This window comes from Ictalurus furcatus, chromosome 17 (genome assembly GCF_023375685.1).
Source record: "Ictalurus furcatus strain D&B chromosome 17, Billie_1.0, whole genome shotgun sequence".
NCBI lineage: Eukaryota > Metazoa > Chordata > Actinopteri > Siluriformes > Ictaluridae > Ictalurus > Ictalurus furcatus.
Window position 1 is genome coordinate 4,624,416 of NC_071271.1, and position 20,838 is coordinate 4,645,253.

The following is a 20,838-nucleotide window of genomic DNA, read 5'->3' on the forward strand; positions in this document are numbered from 1 at the left end:
AAAGAAGGCATTATTATTTATGCCATAAACACATAGCATGTGAATTATTACAAGAAATTAATATTTTAATGGGGCCGGTCCAGGCACAGGCACCATCTGTCAACCTTGGAGTAAAATATTTAATTAATAATCTAAATGTGCCATCCAAAAAGTCAAGTTAAGCATCTCATAAGGCTGACTCTGAACACGGAGAACTTTCCTCGCACACATGTTATGAGCCTAGCTTTTAACCATAAGTTACCATCTCTGAATATAATTCATGGAGAATTGGGGATCGACGTGGATACTGAAGAAAAAAAAAACGATTTTGTACAATGAAGATTGGTATAGTTTGTCAGTTTGATTGATTGTTTACCTGGTTGTCCTTCAGGACCAGGGTCACCATAAGGTCCAGGTTGTCCCCGAGGTCCATCACGTCCTATTGGTCCTACTGTTTGAGATGCTGATTCTCCCTTTTCACCCTTAATTCCACTTAAGCCTGGGGGACCAGGATCCCCAAACTTTCCAGGTGTACCTACTCCTGGTTTGACAGAAAAAAATGAATTGTGTCTATGTTTGTCCTAATGACATATTTAATGCTTAGTGAATTTATAATGGCGTACAACACGTAAATTGAGAGAACCTTTACCTGGAATGCCTGTTTTTCCAGGAAAGCCACTTACACCTATTGAAATGACACAATACCTCTACAGTTAGTAATCTTCTAATATCTAAAGCTGCACTAGATACAGTAATGTAGTCTCAAAATAATATTAAGTTAATCATTAATTTGTAAATTGTCAACACCTTACCCTGAAACCCTGTAAGGCCAGGAGGTCCAGGGAAGCCCTTATGTCCTCGTTGGCCTTTCTCGGGTGTATTGCGTGGAAGACACTACACAAATAGAGATAAACCACTTCACTGTCAGTTTTTGAATTTTGTCCTGCTTGTTCACTGATGTACTTTGCACTGAAAGCTGTGTAAATATCTGTAATGCTCAAATATCATTTTAGAGATCAATAAAGTACATCTCCTGTGCCCTGCAAAAGTAATCCCCCCCAACTTGAATTTTTTTCTACAAAGTTTTTGGTCTGGAAATGGGACTAAATAGATCTTTACCATTGGATCGACAGAATATGTCTAACATTTGAAGGTGCAAAATGTTTTTTATTTATTAAAGGTTAATTAAACAACAACAAACAACAAACAATTAATTATTTTTGGCATAAACGTGCACTTAACTCTGATCAGTTTCCCAGTCTCTGCTGATGAAAAGCATCCCCACAACATGATGCTACCGCCACCATGCTTCACTGTGGGGATGGTGCTCTCAGAGGGATGAGCAGTGTTAAGTTCTCTGGTTTGATGTGAACAAAAAAATAAACTTTCTGGCTCTTGATCCTTAATCTTCATGTTGATGTTTAAGTGTGTTCTCTAACAACACAACACAAAGGTTGTCTCTATTCAACTAATTATGTGACTTCTGATGGCAACTGGTAGCGCCAAAACTAATTTAGGGGTTTCACAGAAATATGCGTGAACATTTATTTATGTTTTAAATTCGCAAATCATGTTGTTAACTATATTGTTTTCCACCTACATTAAATATTAAGGGGTATTTTGTTTACATTCATAACAAAAATAAGTTCCAACTAAGTCCATTTCTGTTCCAGTAACACTACAAAGGCAGGAGCGAATACTTATGCAAGGCACTGTATATTTAGCAACGCATTCACCCTCGACCGTACACGACTCTCTTATTGTAATGCTAATCATATTTCTGCCAGCTGCAATGATGATTAATTATTACTGATATTACTGAAATTTAACCCCGTGGATGACGGGGCAAAAGCAAAAGCATCTGTATGTGTTTTAAAAGACATTAATCAAGGTGAAAATCCATTTAGCTTTTAAGCGTTTTATTAGTCTTCAGTTGCTGGTGTTTGGAAACCGACTCACTTCTCCCGGAGGACCAGGGCAACCACAGTCACCTTTCTCCCCCTATATAAACACACACACAGTTGTGATTGTATTATGTTGGCCAGCAATAAGTGAACAGACTTTTAGCAAAGACTTACAAAAAGAACTACAGTAGTAAAGCTGCAGTTTAATGCAGTACAGTGCAGTATGGGAGAGTGCCACTGAAGTACAGTGGAGTACAACAGTAGTACGGGGCAGTATTACTGGAGAATGGTGCATTGGTACAGTATGGTACAGTACAACTGTAGTACACTGCAGTATCAGTACTTTTTTTTTGACAATGTATTGCATTATTGTGTTTTCTAATAAAGATGAGAATAGTTTGCTGACCTTTAAACCAGGGATCCCAGGAGGCCCCCTATATCCCTTGTCACCAGGAGAGCCCTGGGAACAATAAAAAATAAATAAATAAATATATCAAAGAATAAATGTTATAAAATCAGGCAATACACACCACTGGTATATTTCTATTTACCTTTTAGTAGTGCAATATGTAGGGTTTTTTTTGTGTCAAAAGTAGATGTGAAAGAGTAATACTATATTATATTTCATTGTTAATTTTCCCCCCAATTTTACTTTTAAAATCGATTTTAAATAACGTGTGTGTGTTTTTTTGGTTGCTATTTTTCAGTGTAAATCTGCAATTTGAACTGTGTTATTGTTTTTTGGATCTTTCTTTGCCATTTTCATTTGCCTTTTCTGAAAAGGGACAATTAAATCTGACAGAACATTGAAAAAGAAATCTAAAAAAGAGACTTATATTGTACAGACGAAAAACTGAAAAGGGAACCAAGAGAGGTTTTATATACTGGCTAATTGTGTAATTACATTATTTAAGGTGTGTAGCAGAAATGGCAATTCCTCTTTTAAAATAGGTTAGTACTTACGTTCAGACCGTACTCTCCCTCCAGCCCGTTTGCCCCATCTTCCCCCTAAGAATCAAACGCATTATCGTTAAAACTAATAACTATTACAATACACACAAAAATGCATCCATAAGAGACTCCATTATAGGTACATTCTCAACAGTAATGAGTGCATCAGTCAATATTCACTTCAACTGAAGAAGAAGAAGAAGAAGAAGAAGATTCACAAGAAAAAAAAAGAATTCTTCTAATCACCAATATTCACTCTGGAAGAAGGTACAGGAACAAGAAGAACAACAAGAAGGAAAAAGAAGAAGAGAAAGAAGAAGAACACAAGAACAACAAGAAAGAAGAAGAAGAGAAGGAAGAAGAAGAACACACGAATAACAAGAAGGAAGAAGAAGAGAAAGAAGAAGAATGCACGAACAACAAGAAAGAAGAAGAAGAGAAAGAGGAAGAACACAAGAACAACCAGAAGGAAGAAAAATTCTTCTTCTAATCAGTGCATCGGACAATATTTACACTGTGGGATACTGAATTGAAGATGAAGAACAAAGAAGAAGAAGAACAATAATAATTTTTAAAAAAAACCAAGAAGACCAAGAAGAAAACATAAAACAAGAGTGAAGAAAATAAAGAATAAGGAGATGGTGAAGAATAAAATGAAAAAGAAGAAAGAATAAGTAGAAGAAGCACAAAGAAGAAAAAGAAGAAGAACAGAAGAAGAGTGAGAAGGAGGTGGAGGAAGAGGAATACAAGAAGAATAAATAGAACATGACCAAAGCGTGTAAGAAAAAGTAAATTCATAACTACATAAGGAGATTTCGTTGGGGAAGTGACGGCTAAATAACCACTGGATGTTCCTTTGATAAACATTCACATTTACAACTATTAACTGAGAAAGCAGTCAGCTCTGACTGGAACTGGAATTCAAAAGAACTGAGAAACACGATGCTGAATAATTCACCAGTGGTCCTGGATCTCCTGTGCATCCTTTCTGTCCTTTAGGGCCATAAAGTCCTCGATCGCCCTTGAAGCAATGAATAAGTGAAATGTTATAAAGTATTTTATGAAACAGGAGCATTTCATATTTTCACAAGCCATCAACTCCTCAGTCATAATGACTGCATGACCTCATGATATTTTCCATGAACTAATCACATATCAACGAAGCACACTGCTCCAAATTCAGTCACGTTATTTACATTTGACAAAGTACAGATTTAATGCAAATTTAATACAAAAGAGAAGTAGAAGCACTTCTACTTTACTGCATTCTCTACTCCAGTATAGACTCAATCTGTGAAATAACGAACACAAACACCACCAGACCTGCAAAGGTCAAGTAAAATATCTCAAGCATTAACTTACGAGCTAAGTGCAGGGGGAAAAATATAAACATTGTAGAGATACATAATCGAACAGATTTATTACGTTTGGTTTGATCTGGTTTTAACCCCTTCACATAATCAAATAGACACTTTCAACTATATATAGTTCTGAAATGATCTGAAAATGTAAATATTTCTTCTTTTTTTTTTAAACGTGTCGGAACGAAGAGGTAGAGTTCTAGCATTGTAAAAGCCCAAAAGTGAAAAGTGAAAGGCTATCTCTACATTACTGGCTATTTTTAAAGAATTGTGTGTTAAATAAATAAATAAATAAATAAACAAACAAAATGAAAAGTCATTATGAAATAAACGTCCCATTATTAAATGAAAAAGGACATCATGAAAATAAAAAATATTATTTAAAAAAAAAAATACTGTTATGAAATATAAATGCATTGAAATGTGAATGATAAAACAACATTTTACGATAACGAGTTCAATATTATTTAATTATCGAATAATTTCCCAATATATTCACTCATTTGCATATTTACTGTTGCATTTATTTGTTTTATTAGTTACATCACCGGCATGTTCATTTATTTAATTTCAAATATTACTGCATTCCATAAAAGTGATACTGATGCTTGTTCATGCTACAGTTGATGGGCAAATAATTCTAATAATACATTTCTTGTTGTTAATGTCTTTTATTAGGTCGTTGAAACATTTAAGCGTGCAAGTGCTCTTCTTTGTTTTGATGATGATGTGAGGGTGGACATTTTCGCATATCTGCATCTCGTTATAACCTCAAAGCTGAATTGATTAGGATCATGTCTATATTGTTATGCCGCATAAATATCCTATGACCTGAGCACATGTTTAGTGAGGTTTTAGGCATCTTTATGTAAACTGACTGTATTTACTGATGTGTTTGTTAGTTGGTAAGGCAGGGGTTTACTAAAAAGTAGACTAAATAAAAACATTTCCTCATTGTTTTGGTGAAAATGTATTTATGTTTTCTGACAGTCAGAGTATCAAAGTGTGTTACTGACGGACAAACTCGGTTTTAGTTAATATCCAATTTTTCATCGGTGGGTGCTATGTCTGCATTCGATGCACATGTATGTGAGTTTGGATGTGTTTGGACTCACTGGAATTCCAGAGTTGCCTCTGTGTCCCGGATCCCCTGGTTCTCCCTGTAGCCAGTAAGAGATCATTTAACAATGCAGCACTGAGTCACAGAATAAATCTCTCCTACTGACTGTATCTGATAGTATACATGGTGAATGTCTGTTCTTCTGATTGCTTACTTTGAGCTCTCTGTGTACTTCGAGAAATAGTATGACACCCCTGTCACCAGGTATGCCAGGAAAACCTCTCACGCCCTGCAAAACAGTCACAACTGCATGAATCGCACTGAATAATAACTAAATCCATTAATATCATTTGACGTACAAATCCACCATTGCCCGGCTCTACTCCATTGTAACAATCAACTCAGGGTTTCGTACTGTTTAGGGTTATTAAACTGGCTCAAGCCCAGCATTGTTAGCGATCTTTCAGGAACCAATATCACACTTTTATCAGAATGAGTGAGATTTATTAGCAGCCCTACAACTTCTACTGGAGGATTTCCCTGCAGAGAACAGCAGCACAATACTATTTTTATTATATCCAACTAGGTTGGAGAGGAACCTTTGGATCTCCTCCATGCAGAAGATTGCAAACACCTGTATATTCTCATGTTTTGTCCACATGGACTGTTCTCTTCAATTCAGAACACAGGATTTTAATTAGGTTCAAATCTAAGATGGGCATTCTTTAATAAAAAGTAATAACTGATTTATATGTTGTTTTTTTTTAAAAAATATTTTATTTTAAAGATGAATACACCCAAGTTTGTACCTCCTGACAGAAGAGTTTGATAATCCTAAAATAATCCTGGGATTTAGCAGAAATCATGAGGAGATCTTTATAAGATGCCCAGGACCTCTAACTAAGGCTTAGAGTGCAAATAAATGATATCCTAGGAAGTGAAAATCTCTTGAATGCAGGCAAATTTGAATAACATTCCTCTTTATTAGATTGATTGTAAACAAATACGAGTATTAAGCCAATTTCATGATATTTTTCCCCCATGACAATCTTGGAATTGTCTTACTCATCTGCCGTATAATTTACTTTAAACATTTATTTCCAGGATGAAGCAATAAACAAAACAATTTTAAGCTTAAAATGACTAAACACTGTATGTCCAGAAATAGGCTTAATGGTTTAACATATTTCCTATACGATAGACTTATTATAAAAAATATTAGATAATACAGAAAACAGCATCTCGGCATCTTCTGCCGTCTTGGAGATCTATGGAGATCACGTCATATTACATGACAATGCCGGCTCTTTCGAAAAGCCAACTTATCTACACTGCGAAAGTGAAAAATCTGTCCAGTTTGCACAGTGGATTTGAAAAGATGCATTTTAATTGTGACTGGAAAAATTTAATTTACGTGTGTTAGTGTGGATTAGGTTTGAGAATCCGTCCCGAAGCATCAATGATCCACCACCATGTTTTTCAGTTGGTTTGGGAGCGTACAGTATGTAGATTATTTATTTATTTATTTATTTATTTTGACATCTAAGGTTCTCCAAAGAACGTGTCTTTGCTAGAAAATAAAAAAGTCAGGGGGTGCACTTACTTTTGCACCTCGGGGGCCAATCATACTGGATCCCTTTACACCCTGCCAGAACATCATAATATTAAAAATGTACATACACCAACAGCACTGTATGATATCCTATATAATAATAAGATCTGTATTTCTTAGCCAATTTAGGAACAAATCGTTTAACTCTACTTAATTATTTTATATCAACACTGCACATTATAAGCGTATATTCTTCAAATAGAAATATTTCAGTGAACATAAAATGCATTAGCAACATATATAAAATACATCAATCCTTTATATATTAAATATAAAGTTATAGAGTCTATATAAACATCTAACATTAACCAGTTAGTTATCTTTGCTAATTTCGCCGTTTATTAAATTCAATTATCTTTTCATCTAAGCCATAAACTGTAACCATGATTTCTGTGGTGAAAATATAACAAGTGTTCTCTTATGACTAACCTTTTCTCCTGGAACGCCAGGGTATCCTCTTTTACCCTGTGGACATTGAATATTAAACTATTAAAACTTCCAATTTAATTTGGTCTGCCGCAAGACATGGATTTGTAATTTGCTCTCATTCTTTTTCCGAAGTACGACATATGAATAATTAAGTCCTAGTAGGTTTGTTCTCTTACTTCAAGTCCCACACGTCCCATTGGTCCCATTGGTCCACAGTCACCTTGTTGTCCAGGCTCACCCTGTAATACAAACATCACTCAAAAGAAGTGGTACAAAAGCATATACAATGAGTAGCTATGACTAACATTAAGAACATTCATTTACTGTATGTCACACACAGCATGTAATATTTAAGTATACAGTCAGTATGCTTACTTTATGACAGGTGGAATCATACCTTTGGCCCATCTCTACCTGGCAAACCTTTTTCTCCAGTCACATCTTTAGGATATGGGAAGGAGTATGTGTCTCCCTGAAAGAGTAAAAATCTTTACTTTAGGAACGCAGAGGAAAAACCAACGAAGCTGTTTTAGCAGGATCTATGGAGGATTGCATCTTTCAAAAATACACAGTTGTATGTATGCAAATAGATTTATTTCACACCCACAATGCTATTTACTACACCTGAAAGTCACGCCGGAAAAGCTGCTAGTATGTGCAAATTAGTACAACCAAAGGGTGGGTATTAAATTTGTGGACGTCCAGGAGTTAAAGACAAAGTTTTACCATTGATCAAATTTTACTAATATTGAAAACTCGAAATAATCAGAGTTTGTCAAAATGATGATTATGACTATGGTATATTTTGATTTCATAAGATATTACTGTCACACATTCATACCTTTTGATACAAAGCATGAACAGTAATTATTAGCATACGGAATCATTTTTATACATCAATGGAAAACTTCTTAATGTCTCCGTATAAATAATAAGAACAATTTATTATTTATGTAAGAAATATTAACAGGGAATCATGATGAAATACTGAGCAAAATGCACACCTTAGGGCCAGGGGGACCATTTTCACCCTGGGGGAAAAAAAATTAAACATTTATACAGGCAAATTTCGATTTGGATTAGGAAAGATACAGTAAGTAAAACATAAATAACCATAACCACCTGAATGATTGCTTACACTATTAAAAAAATATCTTATCAAGCAAAACTTTCTTAAATATAGATAAAAAATCATCCGATATTTCTTAATGTAAGATTATTACAATTTTGTAGTCATTTTTTTACTTATTTCAAGCTAAATATTTGGCAACACAGCAAGACAAATTCAAGCCTGAAATCAATAACTATTTCTAGAAATAGACATAATAATCTTGTATTGCTTTTGTATTGTCTTGAACCTTTCACGATTCTGACTGACAATTGTATTGGGCTTACCTGTAAGCCGACATCTCCTGGAAGTCCTGGAAGTCCAGGTGAACCACGTTCACCCTATTAACAAAGCACGCATTGTTTTAGTATTTTTTTCCGTATTAAAACACATACTGCTTGAAATCAATTACTGTAATATTATTATTGCATTTCTGACCTTTGTGCCATTGCATCCCGGGCTACCAGGAGGTCCTTGAGGGCCTTCATCTCCTGGGAGTCCCTAAAACATAACACGGACTTCAGTACAGAAACTCTCATTCCTTTGTAAAGAAATGTTGCATAACTCTTTCATTTTTAACCTTTTTTTCTTTTACTTTTAACATGTAAATTCTCAGTGAGTCCAAATGTTTATCGGATACATACAGTGCCATGGAAGAAACTAATTTCGTCTATTATCGCATAACCAAATTATTATCAGACAAGGACAAGATGAACATGAGGAAACACAAAATATCTTTATAATGACTGTTTCATTCATTCATATTCATAATTCATTCAAAGAAAGAAAAAAGAAGAAAAAAAGCCCAACCATTTCCTGTTTAGGCCATGCCGACATGCCGGGTTTAAATGTGAATAAAGATACAAATACAAGTATCTGAAGCAATGAACAGATAGAGATACAGATACAGAGAGTGGCATTGTGTTCCACCCCTCATAAACAGTACATTACAGTATATGGACAAAGGTTTGTGAACACCTGACCAATCACACCCATATGTGTTGTTGAATGTACCATTCCAGATTTATTCCCTCCTTTTGCTGTTATAATGCACTCCACTCTTCTGAGAAGACTTTTCACTAGATTTTAGGGCGTGGCTGTGGAGACTTGTGGTGCTCATACAGCTACAGGAGCTTTAGTGAGGTCGAGATCAGGTGCTGATGTTGATGTGAGGAGGCTCCAGTTCCAGTTCATCCCAAAGGTGCTCACTGGGGTTGAGATCAGGGCTCTGTGCAAGACACTCGAGATCTTCCACCTTCTTCCAACCTTGTCTTCATGGACCTCACTTTTGGGCCTCTTGGTTCCAATGAAAGGAAACTGTAATGCTACAGCATACAAAGACATTCTATACAATTGTGTGCTTGCAACTTTGTGGCAACCGCTTGAGGAAGATGCACATATGGCTGTGATGTTCAGCTGTCCACAAACTTGTCCGTGGAGTGTATTTCTCCGGTTAGACTTAGGATATCCATCATGCCAAACACACAACATTCAGCTGCATAAATAATTCTGTCTTGCCCAAATTGCATGATTGCAAAACTTACAGGTATTCCTGCAGAACCCCAGGATCCTGGCTTCCCAGGGAGTCCCTAATAAGGAGAATTGAGAGTATTAATAGAGGAACGCAATACATGAGGCTTATATAAATTAATATAATACTCCACACACTACTACACACCTTACACACCATACACACACACACACACACACACACACACATACAAACAAAGGGGAAATACCCGTGAGCCTTTCGGTCCTGGTAAACCTTGTATTCCTGGGTCACCCTGTGGCATCAAACACACATATATTGGCATAGAAATAACTCTTACAAATTGTTTAGCATTTTAAAATCCAATGTTAAAGTTGAATTTAAAGCTTCGTGTGGCAGACCATGAAGCCCGGGGGTCCAGGTTGGCCTTCATCTCCTGAAAATCCATCTTCCCCTTGTGATCCAATCAGACCTGGAAAGCCTTGCTCACCCTGAGAAATGAGAGAGGGAAGAAGAGAGTTCATACATGAGGTCCAAATACCAAACTTGTTTTTATCGACTACAGCACAATTACAAATACATTTACAAATGCTCTTGACCATTGTCTTCTTCACTCCTTCACTCACTGACTTTCAGTAAGCGCTTTATTCTGGTCAGGGTCGTGTGGATCCAGAACATATCCCGAGAACACACCCTGGAATGCACCCTGGATGGGATGCCAGTTCATCACAGGGCACAATTCACACACATTCCCAACTGGGATCAATTTATCTTAACCAATCTACCTACTGGCATTGTTGGGAGGTGGAAGGAAACCAGAAAAACAAGAGAAAACCCACACGCACACACAGAGAGAACATGCACAGAAGTTTTACACAGACATTAATCTGAACTCAAGATCAAACCGAGAACTCTAGAGCTGAGAGGCCATGCTGGTGAATCTGGGGTTCACAGAACCACAGTTACATACATAACTAGTTCTTCTTCACTCCTCATAATCGCCAAGGGTGGAGAGACTCATCTGGGTAATGTATGGTACAAAGCCATGAGGAACTGACACACCGTAGGACTAACTAGAAAGGGCAGAGATTACCACCATGATAACACCACTGGGAAGTTCAATGGGAATCTTTTAGAACCTAAAGAAGGTACACGGTGATGCCCCGGTAGCAGCAACCAGACCTTGGCAATCGAGTGTCGCCTCTAAGTAATGTCCATGAAGAGAAGCTGCTCCTTGTAGAGTGGCATGTGATGGTAGGGGCTGGTCACATCCATAGACCATAGACCCACCCAATGGGACAGTTCTGCTTAGACAAGAGTGGCCCCACATGTGATCTGAGGATCAAATGGCTTGATCAAATGCATGTCCACTGGCATTTTAACCCCGATTTAACCCCGATCGAGTTTAACCCCCTTAAATCTAGAATTAAACGGGAACTGCTATCCTTCTTCTGAAGGCAAAATAAGTTCAGTAGAACCCTTGTTTAATCTGGGGTTTACCTTTTGATCGCACATCTGTACAAGAGCAAACAAAGTGAGAGTTAGCAGAGGCTGACCCAGACCCATTTAGTGACATTGGTATGACCGGAGTTGAACATGGTAGCTCAAAATCTAGGTCGTTATCAGTCATCTCTAGTAAAAAAAAAACTTGGCAAGGCTTAGAAAATGCACTCGCCACAGCCAAAGAGATGAGAGGAGGACAGGAGGACAGGCTACCTAAGTGGTATACATGTGGTCCGACGTGGAGAAAGGGCAAGATGGATGAATGACGGCGGTGTTTATTGTAATCATAAATTTCTCTGTGAATTTGTATGAAGATCTAGACTTACAGTGCATGCAAACACATACACATAATGCATGCAGGTGATTCTCACACCCCCTGGTGGTTAGGAGGAGTAAAAACAGAAAAATACAAATTTGAATACTGTATGGTTTATAATATCTGAATGTTTATACTACCTGAAGATTTTACAGGACACTTTTGGATGATTTTAAAAAGATTTTTAAAGAGCGTGTGTCCATACATGTTTTGAGGGTTAAAATGTTCATATCTCAAAGGGACTCATGAGCACTGCTTTTTCCATAAACACGCTCACAAGTGAAAATGTCCTTTGTTGATTTGAATGGTCCGTTTGCTGGTATGTGAAACATATATGCTATTGATAAATAACCAGACTCACAGACTTACAGTATGGGCAAACATGCACACTTGTTCACACACAGAGTTACAGGTGTGTGACTCTTGTTGAAAAAAAAAAGCATGCTGTATTATCAGATGCCAGTGTTGTAATCCAGACCATCAGATAGCTTTGGGCACCTGGGTGGCCTGGGTGGGCACCTGGGTGGCCCGTTGAGCTCCACAAGTGTCAGCTTATGCCTGTGAAGGCTTATGTACTCCAGTGGTGCTGGCCAGATGTGGACGGTGGTATTATTTTACTGCTTAATGTCAAGAACTCATGATTTCTTTCAGTCTAACATACGTAGCTCACTTTGAGTTTACTGTCAGATTCACACCGGACTCTCAACAACTTGCTTTGTGTGTGTGTGTGTGTGTGTGTGTGTGTGTGTGTGTGTGTGTGTGCTGTCATTTGTGCTGTTGGATTTTCAGTGCAAAAAACACAGCCAAAATCTGTTACCCATAATATTCTAAATGGTATTAATCCAAAACACCGGGCGTGTTGGATCATGAACACAGTCTGTTGGAAAACCTATTCTTCATTCAGTCATTCATCTTCAGTAACTGCTTTATCCTGGTCAGGGTCATGGTGGATCCGGAGCCTATACCAGAATCCCCCGCAGCGAGTCGGGAATACACCCGTACTGGTACACCAGTTCATCACAGGACAGTTTTAGCAGAGCCAGTCAACCACCAGACATGTTTTGGGAGGTGGTGTTGTCATTCAAGTTATTCGGATAGACACTAGAGGGCAACACTTGCATGGAGTTCATTCATCGCAGGGCAAATCTCTAAGTGTCTTGTGGCACCAGTTTCTTCTACATATTACTCTATTCAACATACTGAGTCAGATTACAAAAACATCTGCATACAAAACGTGGGGCACTTTTTGAGGAGGTCTCCCTGCGTTCCTCTTGCCTGTTTCTCATAATAGCATACTGTAATCTTTTCATCAAGCAGGATGCCATATTGTTCATTCTTCTTTTTGTTTGTTTTTTACTTAAAATAAATCATTATATCTTAAACCTTAATCCTTATAATCCTAATACCAGATAAAATTAGATAGTTTTTAAAGTACATAGTTTCTTCAGTTTCTCCGAACGCTATGTGGACAACGGTACGCGACGTAATTGCCTTTTACTTTTGTCAGAGAATGCCAATAATAATAATAATAATAATAATAATAATAATAATAATAATAGAATGTGCAGGATTAAGCTGCCAAATAAGGAGGACAGAAGCCATATTGTTCACTTAAATTAAGACTATTCATGAAGCAACATACTAGATTACTACAGTGTTTATTTCAGTACTTGTCATTTTCTCTTTCAGACTGTACATCATCATATTATTCTTTTATAATTATTATACATTTGACAACAAAGACAACAAATTTTCTGTCCTTGATGTTTTGTTGTTTTTTTTTTTTTCTTTTCAAACTTAAAGTCGATCGCTCATTTTTAAAAGCAGTGGTCTGGACATTATAAAAAAAAATCCCATCTCGGAAGATACTGAAGATAATCTGGCAACTTTGGAGGCATGAACAGAAAATGTTCTTATGGATTATTAACATGATTAATAGGAAAAATGGAAACAAAAGTAAGTGTGGACTCACTGATAGCTTCTGGGAGTGTAAGGAGTGTGTGTCTATATATATATATATATATATATATATATATATATATATATATATATATATATATATATATATATATATATATTGAATTGTTCTAATGAAAAAAGAGGACATGTTTTATAATAGAATGAAAATTAGTCTGCAGTATGAATAGCACAGAGATTAGATCATTAAGTGACCTGACAGCATTCAAAACTTTAATAATGATCATCTTGCAATTAAAACAAACAAACAAACAAAAAAATCAGATGGTGTGGTCACTGCATTTGCAAAATCAAAAGTCTGATATGATGCATACCTTTTCTCCTTTGACTACACTGCAGTCGCACTTGGGCTTCCCGTTAACTCCACATTCCTGGGGAAATAAGGAAAAAAAAAACACTTTTACTGTTCTGAAGTCAATTACAAATCAAGAAAAGTAGATACGTTTTCAACGAGAACCCCCAAAGAAAGCTGAAAAGAAGCATGCACTCATTGCAAAGCACACACACACACACACACACAAACACACACGTGCATTTTGCTCACTTGAGACAAACAATCTAGAGATAAAGATCACAGTGCACATTTGTTCTGACTAGTTCATTTCTGGGTTCATCGGGATCAGCAGAAGTACACTGGAGTCTGAAGGAGCCTGTGTCTGAAGGGCACATAGCTGATTGGGACAGGTCCCGGATGTGTTTTATCTCACTTAACCCCTAACCAGTCATGACAGAGACGAAACCTGCGATAGCAACAATGTTTCGCCTCACAACGTAACACAAGACAACTTTGTCTGCTGTAATGTTTGCATTTTTGTGTGTTTTCTGTGAGCATATTGATTGGCTCTTTGTTCCCATCAGTTGTTTGGGTTTCCTAACGCATGCGATGCACACACACACACACACACACACACACACACACACACACACACACAGAGAGAGATTTCTATTCAAGATTTTGGACACCCCTTCTCACAGAAGGATTTTCCTTTATCTTAATTGTAATATAACTGTCTATAAAAAGTCTTCAAAACCAAGAAGTAACACATGAAATTGCAGTTTTTGCTATATTGCATGCAAATGAATTAGCACACAGCCCAAAGGACACTGGGACAAAGCATATGCTGCATTTATACTGTATACTATATTTTACAGGTTTAACGATATGCCGTTTTTTTTTCTTCAAGAAGATACCTCTGGGTATCAAACAGAACGTTCAAAAATAACTTGGGATAATAACATAACTCGGAAGTGGGAAGTCAGAAGTCGAGATTATGTCAACATGGACATACGATATGTTTTAGCAGAGACACAGAATTAGCATCCATGTGCACAAGGTTTTTGAACAGAGAATTCGCCAGCGCCAAAAATAAAAAAAATAAAAAAAAATACAAAAGACAGAATCAAAAATCAGGGTTGTAATACAGGCCAGGGTCAAAACAAAGAACAAAGGGACTATACAAAGGGAAAACACACATAAACTATACATTAATACACAGCTTAGAACACACACAAACTGTAAGACTTCACAAGATCATCGTACTTTTTATATTGGTTCAAGAGGAATTACTGAGTTCAACTGAAGAAGTGGGAGAGAATTCAGAGAAGGGCGCCCTCTGGTGGTCTGGAGGAAGGGGAGTCCAGGCTAGATGTTATAACGCGCGATCTCCTCAAGACAACTGTATAGTCAGTGTTATAGCTTCAACACTCTAACATGTCTGTATGTTGCTTGATCTAGTATATACCGAATAACTCATTTAAAAGTAAAGAAGTGCTACTTTGCTTACTGCCGATGCTGTGAGCAGCCATGTTGATTTGACTCCAATTTGAGGTGACCTTCCCGACTTTCCCAGGAGTAATTCTGATTTGACGAGGCGATTTTCTTTGGCGTATCCTAATTGTAGTTCGGAGTTTTAGCCAAGCGCAGCATTAATCGTGCCCACACTTGAGTAACTGCCTATTTTGAATCAGGTCACTCTAAAGAACCATATGAGCTCATTACAAACCGCAAGGTCTATCCTCATTAGCAAGCAAGAATTGGAAATGTTCCCCAAATCATTAAGGTCTTGTCTATGGGAGCTCTTTTGGCAAGTTACAATACTGATGGTTAGCGAGAAGTGGAACGGATTGGCAGAATCAAGAGTACCTTACACCAGCGCTAACAGCAAAACCTTTGTGTTGGTTGGTGGAATTGAATCTAATTTAATCAAATTTGGCGTATACTTTATGGTTACATCCCTACTAAATAAATGAATTGATAGATATAATAATACACTGGATATATTATAGTCATAAGGTACATGCTTTTTCATGTCCCTGAGAAGGAATAGTCTAATACACTGATATCTTTATTTTTTTAATCAAGGAATGTTAAAACTTAGTGTTCCACTTCTTTTTATTTGTATATGTACGGTAGGAAGTGAATCTCTGTCTGCTCTGTTTGTGAATGCATTTTCTTAAAAATTCATGTGAAGGTAGATTTAATTTGATGATTTTCTTGTGCGTACGAGTATATGCTTCAACGTGCATCTTTACTGATATGCAGTCACCTGGACCTGCCCACAACAGCTGACTGCTGAGATAAGGAGATAGAGATAGACAGATAGAGACAGAGAGAGAGAGAGAGAGAGAGAGAGAGAGAGAGAGAGAGAGAAATACTGTGCAAAGAATCAGGAGGATGAAACAGATATCAGGATCTTGGTGACTGTAGTATCGTCCATTAAGAACTAGAGTCTATGTAAATGAATGCAACACACGTCACATGACCGGAAGCTCATCGTACTGTAGCTGTAGCACTGCTGCGGTGTTTCCCCTGCATAGGTGGTACATTGGGTGCTGCACCTGGGTACGTTGACAAGTATACTGTCCAAACAAAACCCCATTTCATATATTAATCCTTTCAGAATAGCATGTGATTCCAAATTGGTGCTGTCATTGATGCAGATCGTGGGTCAAAAACAAGGAGAGAGATGAGGTGGGAGAGAGGAGAAGGAAGGGGCGGAGCAACCTAAAAAAAAAACATCCATTGAGCGGCAGGTCTGCAGGCGGACACGCCGTGTTGATGGGCACTTCTGGAGTCGCATGGCCAGACTGGCGAGAACTGACAGAAAGGCTACAGTAACTCAAGTAAGCACTCGTTGCATCCGTGGTGAGCAGAAAAGCATCTCAACACACCAAACCGTGAGGTGACGGGGCAACAACAGCAGAAGGTTCCACTCACGTCAGCCGATAACAGGAATCTGATGCTACAGTGGGCACAGGCTCACTGAAACCGAATAGTTTAGGATTGGAAAATCATTTCCTGGTCTTTATTTGTCCTGCAAGCTTCATATCGTTCATGAAAGGGAAAACCTCATATACACAACTTCTACTCGATCAGATGTACCTTCCTGCCAAGTTTTACTTTTCTTTTTTTTTTTAACATGAATAATATGCCTCTTGTTAGTATTTGTATTTGCATCTGTGTAGAGCAAATGATCTGTTTTTTTTTTTTTATGAAAAAATACCTCAATGTCACAACAGGATGATACACAACCACAAGAAAACCTAACGCCATCTAACAAGCTACGAGGTGCATTCAGGTGTCTTTGTCACATGGCGAATAATGTGTCGTGCTTGGAGATTATAAACCCAACCCACCACCCTGCTCCATCCCACCTCCAACCTCCAACCCCCTCCCCCCTCCCCCAACCCCAACCCCAACCCCACTGCTCAACACAGTATTTAAGCTTGATTACAAACAGAGGACCAGCTTGTGGGAACTGAGTACAAATAAGTTTATTTTTCAGAATGCACTGAAAGTACGCAGGTCAATTCAGGTCAACTGGAGACACACACACACACACACACACACACACATTGCATTCCACAAACTCAAGCATGCTCCAGCATTACACATATTCATAATATACAGGTACTTAGAAGAAAAAGTGTGTGTGTTTCTTCCAAGTCCAATTGACATAAGCGTTTTTAGCCATCAATCACGCCCTTCCTGTGTATCAAGTTCATGCAAATCAACATTTCAATCCACGTATCTACATGTGACTCTCATCCATCAAAATGCATCGAATTCTCGAAGCTAATGAGGGTCCCACTGATGTGCTCGCAATTTCAGAATCTTCCAGAAATACCATCACGCCATTCAAGCACTTTTTTTGAGTTGTTGTGGCTGTATGTTTTAGAGTCGTTGTCTTCTTAAAACTTCCTTCTTCTCCCCAGATTCACTTCCTTGTCTGATGAGATTAAAATCTCCTCTTATACGTCCCCAGTACATCGCTCCACGTGTAATGTCCCAGTACCGTTTGCAGAGAAGCAGCTCCATATCCTGATGCTCCCACCACCGTGCTTCACTCTTGGTACGTTATGGTGGTCTTCTGTTCAGACGCACAACCCTTCTTTCTCCAAACTTGACGTGTTCAATTATTCGTATTTTATTCCAAAAGTGTTCTGATTTGTTTAATTGCTCGTGGGCAAATTTTAGCCGAGTTCAACAGAGGAGTTTTGTGTAAGGAACAGAGATGATTGTAGTGCAGTTCACGGCTTGTTGTTCTCTGTGTAACTGTGGTTCCTGCTGCTTTCAGGTCATCCTTTCCACACGACTGCTGGCTTCTCGGTTACCTTCTTTATCAGATTTCCTTTAAGCGACAATTTATAAAGGTTTTTCCAAGCAGAGTCTTTAATAAAAGCTCGTAGAACTGTCTATTTGAATTTATTTATTGAATGCGTCGCCGGTTGGATTGCAAGGGATTGCACAGCGCCGAGTTGACCCGAGAGTCCAAATACGTTGATCCATAAATGTATAAAATACGTGCTCACCTAAATGGGTATTATTTGTCCGTCAATGCATCTTAAGGCAGCGTTAATCAAGTCCTGAACTTGACAAGTGCTGACAAAAACAAATGATTCTCATTCAGACGTGTGCACGCACTTACCTGGATGAGCAAGTGATACAGAGAAAACCACTTCAGAGTCGGCTGATACTCATCAGCAGTAACGCATGACATATTTAATGGATTTAACACCTGGAGCCTGCCGTACTCATAATATATCCACTCCGTCTGCAAATACTGCAGTCTAATGGACTAATGAATAGACTTTCAGTACATAGCTTTTAGAATGTAATGGACAACTGAAGCCACTGGAAGCATTTCAATGATCATAAATACAATAAATTTAATGAACGCTGTCATGACCACATTACCCATCAGCCCCTGCATATCATGATATCAGACTCACCTGAGTCACGTTAATGTCTAATGAGCACAAGTGTTTAGGTTCTGTAGCACTCTTCGGCTAGCGTTTGTCGTGTTCATGTGTGTTTCATGTTCGTGTTTTGCCTAGTTCTTGTTCCTCGCTTGCGTCCGACTCCAATCCCTGACATAACGCAAGACCCAACTATGGATGCAGCAGACATGTTTTGGTGCATGTTGGCCCAGAATGAACAAATCCAGCAGAACACGAGAGAGCTAGACCGGATCAGTGCCCTCCCGGACAGGCTCAAGCTGGGGCTTCCCCAAAACCTTTTTTTTTGGTGGGAGGGGGGCTATAACCTGCGTGTCAGCTGGGGCTAGTCTGTCGAACATGGGCGGCGGCTTTACAGATGGGCTCGTGCTGGACTCATGCCAGAGACCGACAGGGCGACCTCTCCAGCCCAGCTCATGCCAGAGGCAGTGGTACTCATGATTGGTTGCATGGATTTGCATAAACATTGAAAGCCATGTTAGGGAGAAGATTCTGGAGGATGTTTTGGGCGTGATCATACATATGGGGTGTGTCTAAATGCAAATCTCAGGAACTGTTGGTGAGATCAAGCTGAAATTTGGTACAATCTGGATTTTTAATGATGGCTCGATTACTTAAAAAAAAACATGGCTGTCATCAGCCAATCAGCTTTCAGTGTTCTTAGAACTTGAACGGTTTGTTTATCTGGGTTGTCTTTAGTGCTTTACGCAACTTGGTAAGAACTGCTACCAGGTGCACTATCTTCGAAATGTGCTTGGACCCCAGAGATCACCACTTGCCACTCGTTATACGTAAATATTTGAATTTATTCCGGATATATTATGGACAGTTATCTTAACTTTGTATGATGGCAACATGAAAGCAGTCAAACATGACAATGCCTGAAAATACCCCGCCCCCATGTGCATATGTGAGCTCACAGACGTGCACGATTGGCTAGTTTTGCTCTGGTTGACAGGGGACGGAGAGTGAGTATACCATCCCTCCCACCCAGAGAGTCCTCTCAACTGCCTTGTCTTTTTCACTACAGCCGTATATTCGTGTTCATAAACGAGACATGCTAATCCTCAGACAGACGGAGAGGGACAACAACTGGGAGGAGAGGGTAACACTTCAACAATGCCATCCTTCATCAGCCCTTCCCAGCATGCCATACACACTCCCACATATCCACACACACACACACACACACAAACACACACACATGTACACCAATAACACCAGCTACCATCGACTTTGACTTCCTGCAGCTTGGCATGCCAGTGCTCATTCAGACCTTTTCGGCTGAATAAATCATGCAGAAAGAAAAACACGGTATAAAATGCGCGTCAGAACACCTCAGAGTCAACAGCCAGATTGAGACAATGAGCTGAACAGAGGCTAAAATCACACAAATCAGACAGGGATGTGTGATGAGAAGATTAGCAGGAAAAGACGAGCTGAAAGGAGATGCGAAAATACAAGTGAAGTTAAAGTCTGAATTGACTTTCTCAATTCTATGCAAAGTACCGTAGATACGATACACGGTAAATCATAAATCACTCAAACCACTTGCTCAATAAGTCCTTGGACCAGTCTTATGGCATTTATTTAGTTCCCCACTCAGAACTTTACGTCCTACGTCCAAATTATTCCCACTATGCTCCTACAAGAGACACAAGTGACTTGTCAGTTGCTTGTGTAGATGTAGGGTTAACCGGTGCTAGCTGAGTGGTTAAGGTGACTGGATGGAGCTTAAATCCAAGGACTTCCAGAGAATGTTACTTCTGGGTGACCTTGATAGCCTCTCTAGATCAGGGGTGTCCAATCTTATCCGGAAAGGGCCGGTATGGGTGCAGGTTTTCATTCCAACCAAACAGGAGCCACACCTGATGCCACCTGTTTAATCAGTTGATCTTGGCTTTCAATAGA

At 38.5% G+C, this 20,838-nt stretch overlaps 1 protein-coding gene across 1 annotated transcript in view; it reads right to left on the reverse strand.

Annotated features, from left to right (window-relative positions):
- The window catches only part of col4a3 (collagen, type IV, alpha 3), a 44,270-nt gene that overhangs the window by 21,702 nt on the left and 1,730 nt on the right, over window positions 1-20,838 (reverse strand). The window contains exons 2-21 of the mRNA XM_053646277.1: window positions 14,004-14,060; window positions 10,295-10,384; window positions 10,144-10,188; window positions 9,949-9,993; window positions 8,843-8,905; window positions 8,692-8,745; window positions 8,301-8,327; window positions 7,694-7,768; window positions 7,473-7,535; window positions 7,297-7,332; window positions 6,859-6,900; window positions 5,470-5,544; window positions 5,311-5,355; window positions 3,793-3,855; window positions 2,847-2,891; window positions 2,290-2,343; window positions 1,939-1,980; window positions 792-873; window positions 629-664; window positions 356-520 (exon numbers count right to left, since the gene is read on the reverse strand). Coding sequence (XP_053502252.1) covers window positions 356-520; window positions 629-664; window positions 792-873; window positions 1,939-1,980; window positions 2,290-2,343; window positions 2,847-2,891; window positions 3,793-3,855; window positions 5,311-5,355; window positions 5,470-5,544; window positions 6,859-6,900; window positions 7,297-7,332; window positions 7,473-7,535; window positions 7,694-7,768; window positions 8,301-8,327; window positions 8,692-8,745; window positions 8,843-8,905; window positions 9,949-9,993; window positions 10,144-10,188; window positions 10,295-10,384; window positions 14,004-14,060 — 1,204 coding nt within the window. The remainder of the gene's footprint in view (window positions 1-355; window positions 521-628; window positions 665-791; window positions 874-1,938; window positions 1,981-2,289; window positions 2,344-2,846; window positions 2,892-3,792; window positions 3,856-5,310; window positions 5,356-5,469; window positions 5,545-6,858; window positions 6,901-7,296; window positions 7,333-7,472; window positions 7,536-7,693; window positions 7,769-8,300; window positions 8,328-8,691; window positions 8,746-8,842; window positions 8,906-9,948; window positions 9,994-10,143; window positions 10,189-10,294; window positions 10,385-14,003; window positions 14,061-20,838) is intronic.